The 24,244-nt window shown below is 35.4% G+C and overlaps 1 protein-coding gene across 1 annotated transcript in view; it reads left to right on the forward strand.

Annotated features, from left to right (window-relative positions):
* The window catches only part of CATSPERE (catsper channel auxiliary subunit epsilon), a 229,026-nt gene that overhangs the window by 56,397 nt on the left and 148,385 nt on the right, over positions 1-24,244 (forward strand). The window contains exons 6-7 of the mRNA XM_067009900.1: positions 7,182-7,206; positions 13,782-13,859. Coding sequence (XP_066866001.1) covers positions 7,182-7,206; positions 13,782-13,859 — 103 coding nt within the window. The remainder of the gene's footprint in view (positions 1-7,181; positions 7,207-13,781; positions 13,860-24,244) is intronic.

The following is a 24,244-nucleotide window of genomic DNA, read 5'->3' on the forward strand; positions in this document are numbered from 1 at the left end:
ATTTATTTAGTTTCTTTCTTTTTTTTTTTTTTCTATTTTCTTCAGGTATAAAGTTACATTGTTTATTTCAGGTCTTTCTTTTTTCTGAGTGTGGGCATTTATCACTATAAATTTCCCTTCTTGACTTGAACTTTTATTGCTCCATCCCATAAGTTTTGTTATGTTGTATTTTTATTTTCATTGTTTTAAGATTTTTTTAATTTTCCTTTTTTATTTCACCTTTGACCCATTGGTTGTTCAGAAGTGTGTTGTTTAATTTACACATATTTGTGAATTTTCTAGTATTCCCTCTGTTATTGATCTAGTTTCATACCATGGTATGAAAAGATAAAGAAAAAACAGAAAAGATACTTGGTATGATTTCAATCTTTTAAAATTTGCTAAGACTTGTTTTTACCTCACACTTGATCTATCCTGAAGAATGCTCCATGCGTGCTTGAGAAGACTGTGTATTCTGCTGTTGGATGGAATGTTCTTTAGGCCCATTTGTTGTAAAGTATAGTTCAAGTACAACATTCCTTTATTGATTTTCTGTCTAGATGATCTATCCATTGTTGAAAATGGAATCCTCTACTATTATTATATTTGTGTGTATTTCTCCTTTTAGATCTATTAGTTTTTGCTTATTAGGTGCTCTGATGTTGGGTGCATATATATTTACAATTGTTATTTCCTCTTGAATAATTGGTTTTTATCATTATATATTGAATTTCTTTGTCTCTTGTTACACTTTTTTACTTAAAGTCTATTTTTCCTGATATAAGTATAGCTATCCCTGCTCTTTTTTTGGTTTTCATTTACCTGGAATATGTTTTACCATCCCTTCACTTTGAGCCTGTATATGTCCTTGAAGCTGAGGTGAGTCTTTTATAGGCAGCATATAGTTGGGTCTTGTTTTTTTTATCCACGCAGACACTGTATGCCTTTTGATTGGAGAATTTTATCATTTACATTTAAAGTAATCTTTTTTTAAGATAAGGACTTGTTAATGCTGTTTTATTAATTATGTTTCAGCTCTTTTGTGTCCCTTTGTTCCTTTCTTCCTCTCTTGCTGTTCTTTTGTGAATTGATGATTTTCCATAGTGGTATTCTTTTACTCCCTTCTTTTCATCTTGTATGTATCTACTATAACTGGTGTGTGAGTGGTTGAAACATCTTATAGATATAACAGATTGTCTTTTCTTTTTTTATTGAAATATAGTTGATACACAATATTGTGTTAGTTTCAGGTGTACAACAAAATGATATAGTTTTGTGTACATATATTTTTTCAGATTATTTTCCATTATAGGTTATTAGTATATTTTGAATATAGTTCCCTGTGCTTTACAGTAAATCCTGTTGCTTATCTATTGTATGTATAGTAGTTTGTATGTTAATCCCATACTCCTAATTTATACCTGCTTCCCATTCCCATATGGTAACCATAAGTTTATTTTCTATGTCTGTGAGTTAGTTTCTGTTTTGTATATAGATTCACTTTATTATTTTATAGATTACACATATAAGTGGAATATAATATTTGTCTTTCTCTGACTTACTTCACTAAGTGTAATATCCTCTAGGTCCATCCGTTATTGCTGCAAATGGCAATAATTCTTTCTTTTTATGGCTGAGTGATATTCCATTGTATATATGTACCACATCTTCTTTATCTATTCCTCTGTTGGTGGACATTTAGGTTGCTTCCATGTATTGGCTGTTGTAAATAGTGCTGCTATGAACATTGGGGTGCATGTATCAAATTAGAGTTTTGTCTTTTCAGGATATATACCCAGGAGTGGGATAGCTGGATCATATGGTAGCTCTGTTTTTGGTTTTTCAAGAAACTTCCATATTGTTTTCCATAGTGGCTGCACCAATTTGTATTCCCACCAACAATTTAGGAGGGTTACCTTCCCTCCACACCCTCTCCAGCATTTATTAACTGTAGGCTTTTGATGACAGCCATTCTGACCAGTGTAAGATGATACTTCATTGTGGTTTTGATTTACATTTCTCTTAATAATTAGCAGCATTCAGCCTCTTTTATGTGCCTGTTGGCCATCTCTATGTCTTTTTTGGAGAAATGTCCATTTAGAGGTCTTTTGCCCAATTTTTGATTGGGTTGTTTGTTTTTATGATATTGAGTTGTATGAACCACTTGTATATTTTGGATATTAACCCTTTGTCCATTGCATCATTTGAAAATATTTCTCCCTTTCCATAGGTTGTCTTTTCATTTTGTTGATGGTTTCTTTTGCTGTGCAATAGCTTTTAAGTTTAATTGGGTCCCATTTGTTTATTTTTGCTTTTATTTCTTTTGCCTTGGGAGACTGATCTAAGAAAACATTGGTACAATATATGTCAGAGAATGTTCTGCATATGTTCTCTTCTAGTAGTTTTATGATGTACTATTTTATATTTAGGTCTTTAAACCATTTTCAGATATTTTTAAATATGGTGTGAGGGAGTGTTCTAATTTCATTGATTTACATGTAGCTGTCCAGCTTTCCCAATACCACTTGTTGAAGAAACTGCCTTTTCACCGTTATATATTCTTGCCTCCTTTGTCACAGATTATTTGACCACAGGTGTGTGGATTTGTTTCTGAGCTCTCTGTTCTGATCCATTGATCTACACATCTGTTTTTGTGCCAAAACCACGTTTTGATTATGTAGCTTTGTAGGATAGTCTGAAGTCTGAGGGTTATGCCTCCAGCTTTGTTCTTTTTCCTCAGGATTACTTTGGCAATTCTGGGTCTTTTGTGGTTCCATATAAATTTTAGGATTATTTGTTCTAGTTCTGTGAAAAAATGTCATGGGTATTTTGATAGGGGTTGCACTAAATCTGTAGATTGCTTTGGGTAGTATGGCCATTTTAACAATATTAAGTCTTCCCATCCAAGAGCATGGGCTATCTTTCCATTTCTTTAAATTATATTCAATTTACTTTATCAGTGTTTTATACTTTTCAATGTATAGATTTTTCACCTCCTTTGTTAAGTTTGTTCCTATTTTTTTGAATGAGATTTTTCAACAGGGTTGTTTTTTTACTTTCTCTTTCTGATATTTCATTGTTAGTATAAAAATGCAACAGATTCCTATATATTAATCTTTTATCGTGCTACCTTGCTGAATTCACTTATTAGTTCTAACAGTTTTTGTGTGGAGACTTTAGTGTTCTCTATATAGAGTATCATGTCATCTGCAGATAGTGAGTTTTATTTCTTCCCTTCCAATTTGGATATTTTTTTAATGTCTCTTGTCTGATTGTTGTGGGTAGGACATCCAATACTATGTTGAAGAGAAATGGTGAGTGTGGGGATCCTTGTCTTGTTGCAGATTTTAATGGGAAGGGTTTCACCTTTTCAGTGTTGAGCATTATGTTGGCCGTGGGTTTGTCATAAATGGCTTTTATTATATTGAGATATGTTCCACATATACCTACTTTGGTGAGACTTCTTATCTTGAATGGTTGTTGAATTTTGTCAAATGATTTCTCTGTGTCTATTGAGATGATCATGTGGTTTTTGTCTTTACTTTTCTAAATGAGGTGGCTGTGTTGCTGCCTGGGACCAGGGCTGCCAGATTTGGCACTAAGCTGTGGTGTGGAGTGGATGGAGCCTGGGCACTCTGACTGGCTCTTTGCCGTATACTCCTGTCTAGGGCCTGTCCACCAGAGATTTAGAGCCTAGCCCCACGTTCTTGTGGTGCAGCCCTGTGTACACACTGACAGTGTCTGCTACATCTGGACTCACCACCACTGTGTACACATGCTGATAATGGGCTCTGAGGCTCCCTCTATTCATACCCCAGGTTCTTCAGTTGTCTCTGCTTAGCTAGAGTCCTCTGTCAGGGCCTATCTGCCCAAGATTCAGTGCTTGTCCACTCTATTCTTGTGACATCACCCAGTGTGCCCACTGACATCTGCCAGGTTTGATCTGCCGCTCCATGTGTGCACTGACAGTGATCTCTGCAGTTCTGCCCAGATCATACCCAAGGTGTCCCATCTGTCTCTGCATAAGTAGAATGAATCTTTACTAGAGTTTGCACCAGGCAGTGGTGTACAGAGAGTAGGGCAAGGGTGTTTGTCCCTTCAGACTGGGAAGTGCAGCAAGGCAGCAGCCACCAGTGCAAGTCTCTCTCTCCTCCTTGATTGTTAGCAAGCCAGCATGTGTGCACTCCTTGCAAGCAGAGTCTAGGCTTCTCCAGTCCTTCTGTCTGTCTCAGTGGATTTCCCAGCAGGTAAGTGGGCTCCCTAGGACAGCCAGTGAGGACCTTCTCTTCCTTACAATCCCTTCCGTGGGTGCCGGTCCTGACCTGATGTGCTTTTTTTTTCTGTCCTACCCAGTTATGTGGAGATCTTTCTTGCAGTTTTGGTTGTTAGGAGATCTTCTGCCAGTTTTCAGTTAGTTTTCTGTGAGACTTGTTCCACATGTAGATGTATTTTGATGTGTTTGTGAGGGAAGGTGAGCTCCACATCCTCCTACTCTGTTATCTTGATCCCTCTCCAAAATTTATAACAGATTATTTCAAGCTAATAACTACTTATCTTCTATTGCATACAAAACCTCTACCCTTTTACTATCCCTCCATATTTTATGTTTTTGATGTCACAATTTACATCTCTTTATATTCTGTTTCTACTAACAAATTATTGTTGCCATAACTGTTTTTAATACATTTTGTCCTTTACATTTATGCTAGAGGTAAGTGGTTAACACATCATCTTATTAAAATATTAACATATTCTGAATCTGACTATATACTTGCCTTTACCGGTGTGTTGGATATTTTCATTTGTTTTCATTTTACTAATTAAAGGCCTTTCATTTCAGCTTTAAGAACTTTGCAGCATTTCTTGTGAGACAGATCTTGTGATGATGAACTTCCTCAGCTTTTGTTTGTTTGGGAAAAGCTTTATCTTGCATTCATTTTGAAGGATAAATTCCCTGGGTAAAGTGTTCTTGGCTGACAGTTTTTTTTTTTTTTTTCTCACAGCACTTTGAATATATCTCCCCTGGCCTGCCAAGTTTTTCCTAGAAATCCACTGTTAGCCTTATGGGGTTTCCCTTTTTGAGAGAATTTTTTTCTCTTGCTGCTTTTAAAATTTTCTTTTTTGTCTTTAATTTTATACAGTTCCATCTTAATGGTCTTGGAAAAGATCATTTGAGATGAAATCTTGGGATGACCTGTTAGTTTCATGAACTTGGATGTCAAATCTCTCCCCAGGTTTGGGAAACTCTCAGCTATTACACATTTTTAATAAGCCTCTGCCTCTTTCTCCCCGTCTTTTCCTTATGGGACTCCAATGATGCATAGATTGTTTCTCTTAATGGTGTCCTATAAATCTCATAGGCTTTTGTCATTCCTTTTTATTGTTTTTGCTCTTCTGATTAGATAATTTCAAAAGATCTGTCTTTGAGTTCACTGATTATTTCTTCTGCTTGTTCCAGTCTACTGTTGAAGATCTCTTATAAATTCTTCACTGCAGTCATTGTATTACTCAGTGCCACAATTTGTTTCTTCCTTATGTTTTCTAACTCTTTGTTGAACTTCTCATTTTGTTCTAGTATTGTTTTTCTAATTTCATTAAATTGCTTGTCTTTGTTCTCTCATAGCTCTTTGAGCATCTTTAGAACCCTATTTTGAATTCTTTATCAGGCTATCCGTATGTATATATATATATATATATGTATATATATATATACATACATATATATATATATATATACATATATATATACATATATATATACATATATATATCCATTTCCTTAGGGGTCATTGCTGGAGTTTACTGTGTTCCTTAAGTGATGTCATGTTTCCCTGATTCTTCATGGTCCCTGTAGGCTGTGTAGCTGTCTGCACATTTTCATGGTCCCTGTAGGCTGTGTAGCTGTCTGCACATTTAAAGAAGCAGTCACCACTTCCAGATGTCACAGACTGACTTCATTAAGAAAAGACCTTCACCTGTGGTTGTGCATGCTGGAATGTGCTGTGACTGCAGGTCTAGTGGTGTGGGGCACCATGTGCAGGGACAAGTGGTGGCTCTGGATCCAGTGGGGCATGTTTTATTAGCTCAGGCCACTGGGGTCCAAAACATCAAGAATTGCATTGTGTTTACCAAATGCTGCAGGGTGACCATGGTGACTGCAAGGGCTATGATAGTCCTCAGCAGTGCTTCCAGGTCCAGTAGCTAGGGACCAAAGCAGGCAGCACTGGTGGCCCAAGCCAGTACTGTGCACATGCTCAGCTGCAGGGGTTAGTTTTAGGTGCCTGTGTACTGGCAGGGGCTGTTTTTTATAAATTTCATACTTTCTGAACTTTGGGCACATTTGCCTGTCAGGATTTATAGTACTTATTTCCAGTGGCTTTCTCATATAACAGATTGAACATATGAAATATTATTTTCATTATGTGGTCTCAGAAACTCACTGTATGCACATTTACTGATTCTCCAAATATCTTCATTTTGTTTTGTACCTAATAATGTACTAAGCACTATGCACGAATGAAAACACAGTCCTGAGTCATTGACTTTTAGAGATTATATGATTTTTAAAATACAAATATATTTAAAGTGACAATAATTACTTTCTTAAAAACATATAACTAAACATACAAGTGAATGTTGCTCCTTTCAGAAAATTTACACTGAAAGGCTGATAAATGAAGCATTTGTAGTGCTAATTGATAAATTTGGTTTTGACATAAATTAAAACATGTAAACTCTATAGAATTCTTTTTTTTGGGGGGACCATGCTGTGTGGTATGCAGGATTTTAGTTCCCTGACCAGGGATGGAACATGCATCCCTTGCATGGGAAGCACGGAGTCTTAACCACTGGACCATCAGGGAAGTCCCTAAACTCTATAGACTTTTTAATGTGCATTGATCATGTCAAATTTTTAAAGAAGATTAATCATGCAACTTTGGCTATGTGAGCTTACAGTATTATTAAGAAAGTATATAGATTCATGCCCCTCAGCCTTTTGTTGACAACACATGAGGATCAATGATTATATTTAATTATTGACATGAGTTTTTTTAACATTTAGCATTTAATAATTTATGTGTCTGTGATGGAATATAAAGAGAATATTCAAAGATTTATAAACATGTATGTTGAAAGTAGACTATTCAAACTAATATTTAACATGCTGTTTACTAAAATATGATTTCTCTTCTTCCCAACAGAAATTTCACTAACAATTTAACCCAGGTAAAACTTTTTAAAGTTTTTGTATATCCCTCATATATTAGTACTATATTATTTCCATCTTATCTTCCATATTTACTAGAAGAGGAATTTTCTAAATGAATTTTCAATAAAATTTGCTTAGAGCAGTGGTTACTCAAGTTATAAACTAAGATCCCCTAGGTCTTCACAGACCTTTTTAGAAGGTCCATGAGGTCTACGCTTTTCCAGCTACATATCTGTGTGAGGATAGATTTCCCCCCATATACTTCCACCAAAATAACATATACCAACAGGCTGAATGTAGGAGCACTGATGATAAGCCAGCTCTCTTCTATTAAGGCAGATATTAAAGAGATTTTACAATGTAAAATGTAAAACAACTAATCTTCTTACTATTTTTTTATCTTGGAAAATAATTATTTTTTCATAAAAATATGTTAGTGTTAATATGTAATAGGTTTATCATAAATTTTAAAGTAAATTCATAAATATCTTTAAATATTCTCAATTTAAATTTGTTATATGGTAATAAATATTGATAGAGCTAACCCACCTAGAACAACAGCTCTGTGGGATTCTCAATAATTTTTAAGCCTATGAAGGGGTTTTGAGATCCAAAAGTTTTGACATCTGGATTGGAGGCTGATTAGAAGTATGACAGAGAGATATATTCAAAAATTTGAAAATTGAAATAAGGTGGTAATATTTGGAAACTTAAGCTCTATAAATATTTTCATTTTCTCAACATAGTGATTTAGTGGAAAGAAGAGGCAGAAAAATAAGAAGAAATAAACTTCCTATATTGGATCAAGATGGTTGAATGAACTCATATGTTCATATGTATCCCTATCCCAGTCCCAGTTGACATTATAGATTATTTATTAAGTCTATAACTATAACAGTGAAAAAAAGAAAGAGTATTATCCGTGGATAAGGAAATTTAAGACAGAAAATAGAGAGAAACTTCTAAAGGTAGAATACCTATTACAGACCCAAATAATACAGAATAGCCTCCATCTCACTCAAAACATATAGAAATGCCTTTACAAAATACGTGTGTATAATACTAGTATAGACTTTTACATTAATATTGGTACACGTGTGTATAGAATTTAAAAGCAAGTAAAGGAATTTCCTACTTGTCAGAAGTAACTAAAGAACTAAAATCCAGAGTTAGAGAAGAATGAATTCTGAAGTAAGGTAATTAGAATATAAGCCCTAGTAGACGAAGGGTGATGTTTTAACATGTGTGTGGTAATAGAAAATGAAGCCTCCAACCTATGGGAGAAGGAAAAGCTGAAACTAACCTCCCTACATTAAGCTAGGATTTATAAAAGCTCTGTAAAATGAGAACTAGTAAAGCTTCACTCACTGTCTTAGAGTTATTTCAAATAAATGATACATAATTTTGAGGGCTATAAATGGACAAGGAGTTTCCTTCACAGAGTTTCAGGTAGATGCCCAAGTTAAACACTTCTCAAGAGGTTGGGGAACCTAGATCCGAGTGGTAAACACAAAAATACAAGCAGTGAAACACATAGGGCACAGGCAGAGGTGATTATAAAATCCATTTCATAACCAAGGGTGTATAGGACTCTCATAGAAAACAAACCCTCTGAAAATAATCTCAAAGTAAAAGCTATAAACCACAAAAAAAAAAAGAAAAAACTGCCGGGAATAGACACACACACAAAAATGGAGAAAGTTCATACTTTTCAAAACTAAAGATGAGAACCATCTGAAAGATGATTAAATCCATATTTTAAACGGTCACAAAGATAAAAGAGGGGATAAGAACAAGAATGAGGATTATGCATAATTGAACAACATTGAAAAGTATCCTATATAAATGTCTTAAGATGAAAAAATAGGCATCTAAAAACAAAAATTCAGGTTAAATAGAAGACTACATACAGTTGAGAAAATTGCAGAATTAGTGATTTGGAATGGGAATCATGCAGAATGTAGAACATAAAAATGAAAAGATGGAAAAGCATTGATGAACTATGAACCTGCAGCCTGTAAAAAGGAGACCCTAAACACAGTAAGTTAAACAAAATGAGAAGACAGAGAAATATTCAGCAGATGAAGGAGCAAGGTGAAAACCCACCAGACCAAACGAATGAAGAGGAAATAGGCAGTCTACCTGAAAAAGAATTCAAAGTAATGATAGGAAAGATGATCCAAAATCTCAGAAATAGAATTGAGAAAATACAAGAAATGTTTAACAAGGACCTAGAAGAACTACAGAGCATACAATGATGAACAGCACAATAATGAAATTTAAAATACTATACAAGGAATCCATACCAGAATAACTGAGGGAGAAGAATGGATATGTGAGCTGGAAGACAAAATGGTGGAAGTGACTACTGAGGAGCAGATTAAAGAAAAAACAATGAAAAGAATTGAAGAGAATATCAGAGACCTCTGGGACAACACTAAATGCACCAACATTCAAATTATAGGGGTCCCAGAAGAGGAAGAGAAAAAGAAAGGGACTGAGACAATATTTGAAGAGATTATAGTTGAAAACTTCCTAACATGGGAAAAGAAATAGTCAATCAAGTCCAGGAAGTGAAGAGAGTCCCATACAGGATAAATCCAAGGAGAAACAAACCAAGACACCTATATTAATCAAATGATCAAAAATTAAATACAAAGAAAAATATTAAAAAGCAGCAATGGAAAAGCAACAAATAACATACAAAGGAATCCCCATAAGGTTAACAGCTGATCTTTCAGCAGAAACTCTGCAAGCCGGAAGGGAGTGGCAGGACATATTTAAAGTGATGAAAGGGGAAAAACCTGAAACCAAGATTACTCTAGCCAGCAAGGATCTCATTCAGATTCAATGGAGAAATCAAAAGTTTAAAGACAAGCAAAAGCTAAGACAATTCACCACCAAACCAGCTTTACAACAAATGCTAAAGAAATTTCTCTAGGCAGGAAACACGAGAAGAAACAGACCTACAAAAACAAACCCTAAACAATTAAAAAAATAATAATAGGGACATACATATCGATAACTACTTTAAATGTAAATGGATTAAATGCTCCCACCAAAAGACATACACTGACTGAATGGATACAAAAACAAGACCCAGGGGCTTCCCTGGTGGCACAGTGGTTGGGGTCCACCTGCCAATGCAGGGGACACAGGTTCATGACCCGGTCCGGGAGGATCCTGCATGCCGTGGAGCGGCTGGGCCCGTGAGCCATGGCCGCTGGGCCTGCGCATCCGGAGCCTGTGCTCCACAACAGGAAAGGCCACAGCAGTGAGAGGCCCACGTACCACAAAAAAAAAAAAAAAAAAAGACCCATATATATGCTGTCTACAAGAGACCCACTTCAGACCTAGGGACACATACAGACTGAAAGTGAGGGGATGGAAAAAGATATTCCATGCAAATGGAAATCAAAAGAAAGCTGGAGTAGCAAAACTCATATCAGACAAAATAGACTTTAAAATAAAGACTATTACAAGAGACAATGAAGGAAATTACATAATGATCAATGGATCAAGCCAAGAGGAAGATATGGCAATTGTAAATATTTGTGCACCCAACATAGGAACACCTCAATACATAAGGCAAATGCTAACAGCCATAAAACGGAAATTGACAGTACCACAATAATAGTAGGGGACTTTAACAACCCACTTACACCAATGGACAGATCATCCAAAATGAAAATAAATCAGGAAACACAAGCTTTAAATGATACATTAAACAAGATGGAGTTAATTGATATTTATAGGACATTCCATCCAAAAACAACAGAATACACTTCTCAAGTGCACATGGAACATTCTCCAGGATAGATCATATCTGAGTCACAAATCACACCTTGGTAAATTAAAGAAAATTGAAATTGTATCAAGTATCTTTCCTGACCACATATCAATTACAGGAAAAAAAAACTGTAAAAAATACAAACACATAGAGGCTAAACAATATGCACTAAATAACCAAGAGATCACTGAAGAAATCAAAGAGGAAATCAAAAAATACCTAGAAACAAATGACACTGAAAACACGATGACCCAAAATCTATGGGATGCAGCAAAAGCAGTTCTAAGTGGGAAGTTTATAGCAATGCAATCCTACCTCAAGAAGCAAGAGAAATCTCAAATAAACAACCTAACCTTACATGTAAAGCAATTAGAGAGAGAAGAAGAACAATAAAAAACCCAAAGTTAGCAGAAGGAAAGAAATCATAAAGATCAGATCAGAAATAAATGAAAAAGAGATGAAGGAAAGATAGCAAAGATCAATAAAACTAAAAGCTGGGGCTTCCCTGGTGGCACAGTGGTTGAGAGTCTGCCTGCCGATGCAGGGGACATGGGTTTGTGCCCCACTCTGGGAAGATCCTACGCGCTGCGGAGTGGCTGGGCCTGTGAGCCATGGCTGCTGAGCCTGCGCGTCTGGAGCCTGTGCTCTGCAACAGGAGAGGCCACAACAGTGAGAGGCCCACATACCACAAAAAAATAAAAAATAAAAATATACCATTTGGATCAATAATCCCACTCCTGGGAATCTACTCCACAAAAATAAAACCTGTAGTATATACGGCTGTATAGAAAAGGATCTATATTTTGCAGCATTGTAATAGCGGTAAAGCAAAACAAAACTGGAGCCACAGTAAATCTCCATTATTAGAGACATTGATCTGTAAGTTACAGTATAAGCACATCATAGAATATTGTTCAGGCGTTATAAGAGTTGACACTGGGGAATTTCAATGATGTATACTTGAGTGAAAAAAGGGAGAATGTGGAAAGTATGTACAATGTGATCCAATTTTGTTTTTTTAAAAAAAAGAATGTCTTAAGATGCCTCGTTTAAAAAATATATGTACACATGTATTTGTGTATATGTCTGCAAATGCATAGCATGGAAAAAATAGCAGAAAGTAAATACTAGTTGTTAACTCAAATTACATATGTTGAGAGAAGATTAATATAGGTAAAGGGAATATAAAAGGGAGGAAGGGAGGGAGGGAGGGAGGCAGGAAGAGCAGCCATATATAGGGACAATATAGAATCTAAGGCAAACAGATTTAATAGGATAAAGAGGGATGCCACATAATTATAAAAGTAATAAAGTTTTCATATGTACATATATATATGTCTATGTCAAGATATTGAACATACAGAACATTCTTTATGTTAAAAACTTCTACAAATTAATAAATAAAAGACTAAAATCCAAATAGAAAATGAGCAAAGGAAATGAACAAATAGTTCACCAGACAGGAAATAGAAATAGAAATTGAATATATGGAAAGATGTTCAAACTTTCTCATGATAAAAGAAATGCAGGTTAAAACTGCATCAAAGTACCATTTTTCATCCATCAACTGACAATATCCAAATGTATGACAACACATCATGTTGGGAAGGCTGTGAAGAAAGAAGAGATCTCATACATTGCTGATGAGAAGGTATATTGTAGCAACTGATATGGAGAACAATTTAGCAGTATCTACAAAAATTACAAATACATATACTCTATGACTCAACTATTCCACTTTTAGGAATACTCAAAAGTAGAAAATAATATATGTTCAGAGTTGCTCATTATAACTTTGATTGTAATGGCAAAGGATATAAACAAATATTTATTAGTAGGTTACTTGTTAAATTATGGTTCCTCCATAACTTGTAATAATATGTAAAATAATATGAAAGATTAATGAGAATATTTAAAGATCTCTAAGATATAACTTTAAGTGAAGAATATAATGTTCAAAAGTGCATTTAGGGCTTCCCTGGTGGCGCAGTGGTTGAGAATCCGCCTGCGGATGCAGGAGACACGGGTTCGTGCCCTGGTCCGGGAAGATCCCACATGCCGCGGAGCAACTAAGCCCGTGAGCCATGGCCGCGGAGCCTGTGCGTCCGGAGCCTGTGCTCCGCAACGGGAGAGGCCACAACAGTGAGAGGCCCGCATACCGCAAAAAAAAAAAAAAAAAAAAAAAAAGTGCATTTAGCACACTAGCATTTATATAAAAAGAAGAAAAATAACACTGGTTATGCACAAAAATTTTATAGAAATACAAAAAACTTACCAATAATAGTTAATTGAAGGGTGTAGTAGACTTGTGGGAACTGAGTGATGAAGTACAGGGTGGGAGAGACTATTTTCACTGTATTTTTAATATAATTTATTTTTATAATAGAATAAATTGTCTATTCAAGAAGAAAACAATAAAAAGAATTAGATCTAGATCTATTGAAATGGCTATGGTGTGTTAAGTGACAAAAGCACGTTAAAAATAACATGAATAGTGTAATCTCATTTTTGTAAAAAATGTATGAGTGTGTGGGGAGGCTGCTGTGTCTGTGGGTGTAGAAAAAGACATATAAGCATTTGTACAAAGTTTTAACATTAGTTACCTCAGGAGTGTAGAGGATGTTATTAATTTTTTGGAGTGTTTCTCTTGTCAAAAGCAACATGTATTACTTTTGATTTTTTAAACTGAGATATTTGAAATTTTAAAAACAAATAAAAACATTTTTATGGTTATGTTTTGCCACAACTAAAAATAAAATGTGTCCAAAGTGTTAAGAAATGCAACCGCATTTTATTTCGTAGGTTATCGTTATATGGATATACGATCCGGAAAACGCAGACCCTAGTGAATTGCTATGGAATGCAAATGAACCTTCCCTAGTAGGTGGAAACATTATTATTATCATAGATAAAATAATACGCTACATTTCTTTTTTAAGAGCTGTGAATAATTTATATTAAGCAGCCTAGAACTAAATACATTTTAATTATCCATTAAATTTAGTTTAGTCATTATAGTGATTTTGAACTTGTGCTCAATTTCTACAATTATAAATCTTTCTTTAGAATTCTTACTGAGCATTCTCCGTATTTTCTAGGACTTCATTATTCACAAAGAGGCTGACTGTTAAAATGCTTTAAAGGTGTTTCTTGAGCATCTTTGTTGAAGTCATCCTTCAAAAATCTGTCTAGTCCTTTATTGAATCCTTTACCACTTGAGACTAATGATTTTCCTAAAAGCACAGCCCAGTGAATAAATGTCCTTTCTTTTATCTGTTACAAATTTACCTCTTTCAAGATTCAAGTTCTGTCTCCTGTTACAATCAAAACGTATAGAAGAGAAACGTAAAATGAGAAGTTTTCGTTTCTTATGGGATTCTTTATGTCTTAAAGCCAAGATATGATTTTTTAATAGCATGCTATCATGCCTCGTGGTAATCAAATTCACAAGAGATGGACTGATAAATTAAAATGACAATGAATCGATTAATTGTTTTATTTGGCAATCAACTTTAGAGGGAATAAAATAAATTAATGGTAATTAAATACTTTAAGTATTACTGTTACTTAATTTCTAATTTTTTAAGTTAAAATATGCACAATTTAACATTATTTAGTTCATGCTAAATAATCATACCTAATACTTTGCTTTTTTTCATTTTAATTTCCATGTTTATTCATGATCATGTCATTTCCTTAAAACATTTCTCCATTACAAGCAATATAGACTCTTTTTTCTCTCAATTCATGCATTTATTCATCCTTTTAATCTATACATTTTTATTGTGGGAAAATATACATAATATAAAATCTACCATTTTAAACATCTTATGAGTACAATTCAGAGACATTAAGTAAATTTCCTTTTTAAAATTTTTATTGAAATATAGTTGATTTACAATCTTATGTTAGTTTCAGGTGTACAGCAAAGTGATTAAAAAATATATATATATTTTTTTAATTTGGTAACCATAAGTTTGTTTTATATATCTGTGAGTCTATTTCTGTTTTGTGTATAAGTTCAGTGTATCATTTTTTTTAGATTATATAAGCAATAGCATATGATATTTCTCTTTCTCTGACTTACTTCACTTAGTATGATAATCTCTATGTCCATCCATGTTGCTGCATATGGCATTATTTCATTCTTTTTTATGGCTGACTAATATTCCATTGTGTATAAATACCACATCTTCTTATCCATTCATCTCTCAATGGACATATATGTTGTTTCCATGTCTTGGCTATTGTAAATAGTGCTGCTATGAATATTTGAGTGCGTATATATATATATATATATATATATATATATATTTTTATGTTGAGGTAGGTTCCCTCTATGCCCACTTTCTGTAGAGTTTTTATCATAAATGGGTATTGAATTTTGTCAAAAGCTTTTTCTGCATCTATTCAGATGATCATATGGTTTTTCTTCTTCAATTTGTTAATATGGTGTATCACATTGATTGATTTGTGTATATTGAAGAATCCTTGCATCACTGGGATAAATCCCACCTCATCATGGTGTATGATCCTTTTAATGTGTTGTTGGATTCTGTTTGCTAGTATTTTGTTGAGGATTTTTGCATCTATATTCATCAGTGATATTGGCCTGAAATTCTTTTTTTGTAGTATCTTTGTCTGATTTTAGTATCAGGGTGATGGTGGCCTGATAGAATGAGTTTGGGAGTGTTCTTTCATCTGCAGTTTTTTGGAAGAGTTTGAGAAGGATGGGTGTTAGCTCTTCTCTAAATGTTTGATGGAATTCACCTGTGAAGCCATCTGGTCCTGGACTTTTGTTTGTTGGAAGATTTTAAATCACAGTTTCAATTTCATTAATTGTGATTGGTCTGTTCATATTTTCTCTTTCTTCCTGGTTCAGTCTTGGAAGGTTATACCTTTCTAAGAATTTGTCCATTTCTTCCACGTTGTCCATTTTATTGGCATAGAGTTGCTTGTAGTAGTGTCTTAGGATGCTTTGTATTTCTGTGCTGTCTGTTGTAACTACTACTTTTTCATTTCTAATTTTATTGATTTGAGTCCTCTCCCTCTTTTTCTTGATGAGTCTGGCTAATGGTTTATCAATTTTGTTTATCTTCTCAAAGAACCAGCTTTTAGTTTTATTGATCTTTGTAGTTGTTTCCTTTGTTTCTATTTCATTTATTTCTGCTCTGATCTTTATGATTTCTTTCCTTCTACTAACTTTGGGTTTTGATTGTTCTTCTTTCTCTAGTACCTTTATGTGTAAGGTTAGCTTGTTAATTTGAGATGTTTGTTGTTTCTTGACGTAAGATTGTACTGCTATAAACTTTCCTCTTAGAACTGCTTTTGCTGCATCCCATAGGTTTTAGATTGTCGTGTTTTCATTGTCACTTGTCTCTAGGTATTTTTTTATTTCCTCTTTGATTTCTTCAGTGATCTCTTGGTTATTTAGTAACGTATTGTTTAGCCTCCATGCCTTTGTGATTTTTACGGATTTTTTCCCTATGATTGATTTCTATTCTCATAATGCTGTGGTCAGAAAAGATGCTTGATATTATTTCAATTTTCTTAAATTTACTGAGGCTTGATTTGTGACCCAAGATGTGATCTATCCTGGAGAATGTTCCATGCGCACTTGAGAAGAAAATGTAATCTGCTGTTTTTGGATGGAAAGTCCTATAAATATCAATTAAATCTATCTGGTCTATTGTGTCCTTTAAAGCTTGCGTTTCCTTATTAAATTTCTATTTGAATGATCTGTCCATTAGTGTAAGTGAGGTGTTAAAGTGCCCCACTATTATTATGTTGCTGTTGATTTTTCTTTTATAGCTATTAGCAGTTGCCTTATGTATTGAGGTGCTTCTATTTGGGGTGCATATATATTTATAATTTTTATATCTTCTTGGATTGATCCCTTGATCATTATATAGTGTCCTTCCTTGTCTTTTGTAACATTCTTTATTTTAAAGTCTATTTTATCTGATATGAGTATTGCTACTCCAGGTTTGTTTTGATTTCCATTTGTATGAAATATCTTTTTCCATCCCCTCACTTTCAGTCTGTATGTGTCCCTAGGTCTAAAGTGGGTCTCTTGTAGACAGCATCTATATGGGTCTTGTTTTTGTATCCATTCAGTGAGCCTGTGTCTTTTGGTTGGAGCATTTAATCCATTCACATTTAAGGTAATTATCGATATGTATGTTCCTATTACCATTTTCTTAATTGTTTTGCAGGTTTTTTTGTTTTTTCTTTGTTTGTTTTTTGTGGTACATGTACCTCTCACTGTTGTGGCCTCTCCCGCCACAGAGCACAGGCTCCAGACAAGCAGGCTCAGTGGCCATGGCCCACGGGCCCATCCACCCCACGGGATGCAGGACTCTCCAGGACCGGGACACGAACCTGTGTCCCCTGCATCAGCAGGTGGACTCCCAACCACCACGCCACCAGGGAAGCCCTTGGGTTTGTTTTTGTAGGTCCTTTTCATCTCTTGTGTTTCCCACTAAGAAGTTCCTTTAGCATTTGTTGTAGAGCTGGTTTGGTGGTGCTGAAATCTCTTAGCTTTTGCTTGTCTGTAAAGCTTTTGATTTCTCTGTCGAATTTGAATGAGATCCTTGCCAGGTAGAATAATCTTGATTGTACGTTCTTCCCTTTCATCACTTTAAGTATATCATGCTACTCCCTTCTGCCTTGTAGAGTTTCTGCTGAGAAATCAGCTGCTACCCTTATAGGAGTTCCCTTGTATGTTATTTGTCATTTTTTCCTTGCTTCTTTCAATAATTTTTCTTTGTCTTTAATTTTTGCCAATTTGATTACTATGTGTCTTGGCATGTTTCTACTTGGGTTTATCCTGTATAGGACTCGCTACACTTCCTGGAGTTAGGTGGCGATTTCCTTTCCCATGTTAGGGGAGTTTTCAACTATAATCTCTTCAAATATTTTCTCTTGTCCTTTCTGTCTCTCTTCTCCTTCTGGGACCCCTATAATGCGAATGTTGTTGCATTTAATGTTGTCCCAGAGGTCTCTTAGACTGTCCTCATTTCTTTTCATTCTTTTTTCTTCATTCTGTTCCACAGCAGCGAATTCCACCATTCTGTCTTCCAGGTCACTTATCTGTTCTTCTGCCTCAGTTATTCTGCTATTGATTCCTTCTAGTGTATTTTTCATTCAGTTATTGTATTGTTCATCTCTGTTTGTTTGTTCTTTAATTCTTCTAGGTCTTTGTTAAATATTTCTTACATCTTCTCAATCTTTGCCTCCATTCTTTTTCCAAGGTCCTGGATCAGCTTCACTATCATTATTCTGAATTCTTTTTTTGGAAGGTTGCCTAGCTCCTCTTTATTTACTTGTTTTTCTGGGGTTTTATCTTCTTCCTTCATCTGGTACATAGCTGTCTGCCTTTTCATCTTGTCTACCTTTCTGTGAATATGGTTTTATTCTCAAGTATCTTTTTGAATTATAGTTTTCTTCAGATATATACCCAGGAGTGGGATTGCTGGATCATATTGTAACTCTGTTTTTAGTTTTTAAAGGAACCCCTGTACTGTTCTCCAAAGTGGCTGCACTTATTTACATTCCCACCAACAGTGTAGGAGGGTTCCTTTTTCTTTACACCCTTTCCAGCATTTATTATTTGTAGACTTTTTAATGATGGCCGTTCTGACTGGTATGAGGTAATACTTCATTGTAGTTTTGATTTGCATTTCTCTAATAATTAGTAATGTTGTGCATCTTTTCATGTGCCTGTTGGCCATCTGTATATCTTCTTTGGAGAAATGTCTCTTTGGATCTTCTGCCCATTTTTGATTAGGTTTTTTTTTTTTTGATATTGAGCTGTTTGAGCTGACAAAGAGCATAGATTTGATTCTTAGACTATTAACATGGCACACAAAGCCCTGAGTATCCCATCTCTGCCACTCTTCTCTGGCCTTAGCTCTCCACATGTCCTGTCTCCAATAGCTGCACTCTGCTGTCTCCCTTTACACTTCTGCTCTTCCATGAGTCTGTGTCTCTGCTTATGCCATTCTCTCCACTGGAACTGCCCATTCCCTTTCCTCATCTAGTCATCCTTAAGTCTCAAGTCAGGTATCACTGCCTCCAAGATGCCTGCCATGACCAAATCAGCATTTTCATAACATGAGTAGTTTGAAGGGATTATTGTAATATTGCAGTTTTGATAAATCATCAACAAAATAACTCTGACAAAATATAAATTGTCTTGGGCTTCCCTGGTGGCGCAGTGGTTGAGAGTCCGCCTGCCGATGCAGGGGACACAGGTTCGTGCCCCAGTCCAGGAAGATCCCACATGCTGCAGAGCAGATGGGCCCGTGAGCCATGGCTGCTGAGCCTGTGCCTCTGGAGCCTGTGCTCTGCAATGGGAGAGGCCACAACAGTGAGACGCCTGCATACTGCAGAAAAAAAAAAAAAAAAAAAAGAATGCTCCATTACTCTTTTCCTTTGCAGGTATATGAAGGATAGTTGTATTTAAAATTCTGAATAGTGAATAAGACTTTTAGAAACAAAATTTAAAAGATCTATTATTTATCAAGTATTTACCAGGCAAATCTATTTTTCTCTATCAAAATCATTAAACTTGTATTCTTCAAGGAAGCCTTCCCTGACCACCATTACTACTCTCAAAATATAGGTTAAATCCTCCTATTAGGCAATCCCGCAGTCCCAATAAATACACACTTACTGATACTCATTACAGCAATCTCAAATGTTCCTTTGTGTGTGGTTGACATATTTCTAAGAAATTACACAGGAGCATTATTCGAAGACTCTAGACTGGCCCTCATTATCTGATATTTTTATTCTAGGGATTCCCCATAATGAAACTGTTGCCTCTATTCTAAAAAGACTTTATTAGGAATAATTCCAGTCAATTCAACATCCCCTTAAATCTCAAGAGAAAAACAGGGAACGTGTCAGATCTATCTTTATACTAATAGAATTTTTCCTACAGCCTCCAGATGTATTTGAAATATGCCTTGAAGGGTATGTTGTTTTGAAGTCAAGCTCATATAGAAATATTTCCAACAGATTAGTTTTAGAAACTCCATTTTGTATTTCATTGAAATTAAAACTAAGGGTATTGAGGACCTTCAAGATGGTGGAGGAGTAAGACGTGGAGCTCACGTTCCTCCCCACAAATACATCAGAGATACATCTACATGTGGAACAACTCCTACAGAACACCAACTGAACACTGGCAGAAAACCTCAGACTTCCTAGAAGCCGTGTGGCTGACAGGGTATTGGTGCTCCAGCTAGATGTCAGGGCTGAGCCTCTGAGGTGGAAGAACCAAGTTCAGGACATTGGACCACCAGAGACCTCCCAACACCGTGTAATATCAATCAGTGACAGCTCTCCCAGACATCTGCGTCTCAACGCTAAGACCCAGCTCCACTCAATGACCAGCAAGATCCAGTGCTGGACACCCCATTACAAACAACTAGCAAGACAGGAACACAACAGCTCCCATTAGGAGAGAGGCTGCCTAAAATCATAATAAGTTTACAGACACCCCAAAACACACCACTGGACGTGATCCTGCCCACCACAAAGACAAGATCCAGCCTCCTCCACCAGAGCACAGGCACAAGTCCCCTCAACCAGGAAGCCTACACAACCCATGGAAACAACCTTACCCACAGGGGGAAGACCCCAAAAACAAAGGGTACTATGAATGTACAGCCTGCGAAAAGGAGACCCCAAACACAGTAAGTTAAGCAAAATGAGAAGGCAGAGAAATATGCAGCAGATAAAGGAACAAGGTAAACACCCACCAGACCAAACAAACAAATGGGAAATAGGCAGTCTACCTGAAAAAAAATTCAGAGTAGAGATAGTAAAGATGGTCGAAAAATTGGAAATAGAATGGAGAAAATACAGGAAACATTTAACAAAGACCTAGAAGAACTACAGAGCAAACAATGATGAACAACAACAATAAATGAAATTTAAAATTCTCTAGAAGGAATCAATAGCAGAATAACTGAGGCAGAAGAACGGATAAGTGACCTGGAAGATAAAATATTGGAAATCACTACCACAGAGGAGAATAAAGAAAAAAGAATAGAAAGAATTGAGGACAGTCTCAGAGACACCTGAGAAAACACTAAACACAACAACATTCGAATTATAGGGGTCACAGAATAAGAAGAGAAAAAGAAAGCGACTGAGAAAATATTTGAAGAGATTATAGTTGAAAACTTCCCTAACATGAGAAAGTAAATAGTCACTCAAGTCCAGGAAGCACAGAGTCCCATACAAGATAAATCCAAGGGGAAACATGCCAAGACACATATTAATCAAACTATCAAAAATTAAATACAAAGAAAAAGTATTAAAAGCAGCAGAGAAAAGCAACAAATAACATACAAGGGCATCCCCATAAGGTTAACAGCTGATCTTTCAGCAGAAACTCTGCAAGCCAGAAGGGAGTGGCAGGACATATTTAAAGTGATGAAATGGAAAAACCTACAATGAAGAATATTCTACCCAACAAGGATCTCATTCAGATTCGATGGAAAAATTAAAACTTTTACAGACAAGCAAAAGCTAAGAGAATTCACCACCACAAAACCAGCTATACAACAAATGCTAAAGGAAATTCCCTAGGCAGGAAGCAAAAGAGAAGGAAAATATCTACAATAACAAACCCCAAACAATTAAGAAAATGGTAATAGGAACACACATACTGATATCTACTTTAAATGTAAATGGATTAAGTGCTCCAACCAAAAAACACAGGCTGGCTGAATGGATACAAAAACAAGACCCATATATATGCTGTCCAAAAGAAACACACTTCAGACCTAGGGACAAACACAGACTGAAAGTGAGTGGATGGAAAAAGATATTCCATGCAAATGGAAATCAAAAGAAAGTTGGAATAGCAACACTCATATCAGACAAAATACACTTTAAAATAAAGACTATTACAAGAGACAAAGAAGGACACTACATAATGATCAAGGGGTCAATCCAAGAAGAAGATATAACAATTCCTGGAGCACTGAGATGCTCCAAAATAGAAGCACCTCAATACATAAGGAAAATGCTAACAGCCATAAAAGGGGAAATTGACAGTAACATAATAATAGTAGGGGACTTTAACACCCCACTTTCACCAATGGACAGATCATCCAAAATGAAAATAAATAAGGAAACACAAGCTTGAAATGATACATTAAACAAGATAGACTTAATTGATATTTATAGGACATTCCCTCCAAAAACAACAGAATACACTTTCTTCTCAAGTACTCATGGAACATTCTCTGTGATAGATCATATCTTGGGTTACAAATCAAGCCTCGATAACTTTAGGAAAATTGAAACCATATCAAGTATCTTTTCCGACCACAACACTATGAGACTACATATAATTTACAGGAAACAAACTAAAAAATACAAACACATGGAGGCTAAATAATATGCTATTAAATGACCAATAGATCACTGAAGAAATCAAAGAGGAAATCAAAAAATACCTAGAAACAAATGACAATGAAACACAATGACTCAAAACCTATGGATTGCAGCAAAAGCAGTTCTAAGAGGCAAGTTTATAGCAATACATTCCTGTTTCAAGAAACAAGAGAAATCTCAAGTAAACAACCTAACCTTACACCTAAAGCAATTAGAGAAAGAAGAACAACAACAAAAAGAATCCCCAAAGTTAGCAAAAGGAAAGAAATCATAAAGATCAGGTCAGAAATAAATGAAAAAGAAATGAAGGAAATGATAGCAAAGATCAATAAAATTAAAAGCTGGTTCTTTGAGAAGATAAACAAAATTGATAAACCATTAGCCATACTCATCAAGAAAAAAAAGGGAGAAAAGTCAAATGAACAGATTTAGAAATGAAAAAGAAGAAGTAACAACTGACACTGCAGAAATACAAAGGATCATGAGAGATTACTACAAGCAACTATATGCCAATGAAATGGACAGCCTGGAAGAAATGGACACATTCTTAGAAAAGCATAACCTTCTGAGACTGAACCAGGAAGAAACAAAAAATATAAACAGACCAATCACAAGCACTGAAATTGAAACTGTGATTAAAAATCTTCCAACAAACAAAAGCCCTGGAACAGATGGATTCACAGGTGAATTCTATCAAACATTTAGAGAAGACCTAACATCTATCCTCTCAAACTCTTCCAAAAGATAGCAATGGAGGAACACTCCCAAACTCATTCTATGAGGCCACCATCACCCTGAAACCAAAACCAGACAAAGATGCCACAAAGAAAACTGCAGGCCAATATAACTGATGAACATAGATGCAAAAACCTTCAACAAAATACTAGCAAACAGAATCCAACAGCACTTTAAAAAGATCATACACCATGATCAAGTGGGGTTTATCCCAAGAATGCAAGGATTCTTCAATATATGCAAATCAATCACTGATAAACCATATTAACAAGCTGAAGGAGAAAAACCATATGATCATCTCAATAGAAAAAGCTTTTGATGAAATTCAACACCCATTTATGGTAAAAACTCTCCAGAAAGTAGCCATAAAAGGAACTTACCTCAACATAATAAAGGCCATGTATGACAAACCCACAGCCAACATCATTCTCAATGGTGAAAAACTGAAACCATTTCCACTAAGATCAGGAAGAAGACAAGGTTGCCCAGTCTCACCACTATTATTCAACATAGTGTGGGAAGTTTTAGCCACAGCAATCAGAGAAGAAAAAGAAATAAAAGGAATCCAAATCAGAAAAGAAGTAAAACTGTCAGTGTTTGGAGATGACATGATACTATACATAGAGAATCCTAAAGATGCTACCAGACAAATCTAGAGCTAATCAATGAATCTGGTGAAGTAGCAGGATACAAAATTAATGCACAGAAATCTTTTGCATTCCTATGCACTAATGATGAAAATCTGAAAGAGGAATTAAGGAAACACTCCCATTTACCATTGCAACAAAAACAGTAATATACCTAGGAGGACACCTACCTAAGGAGACAAAAGACCTGTATGCAGAAAACTATAAGACACTGATGAAAGAAATTAAATATTATACAAACAGATGGAGAGATATACCATGTTCTTGGATTGGAAGAATCAACATTGTGAAAATAACTATACTACCCAAAATAATATACAGATTCATTGCAACCCCCATCAAATTACCTATGGCATTTTTCACAGAAGTAGAACAAAAAATTTCACAATTTGTATGGAAACACAAAAGACCCCCAATAGCCAAAACAATCTTGAGAAATAAAAATGGAGCTGGAGGAATCAGGCT

This window comes from Kogia breviceps, chromosome 1 (genome assembly GCF_026419965.1).
Source record: "Kogia breviceps isolate mKogBre1 chromosome 1, mKogBre1 haplotype 1, whole genome shotgun sequence".
In the NCBI taxonomy this organism is placed as follows: Eukaryota; Metazoa; Chordata; class Mammalia; order Artiodactyla; family Physeteridae; genus Kogia; species Kogia breviceps.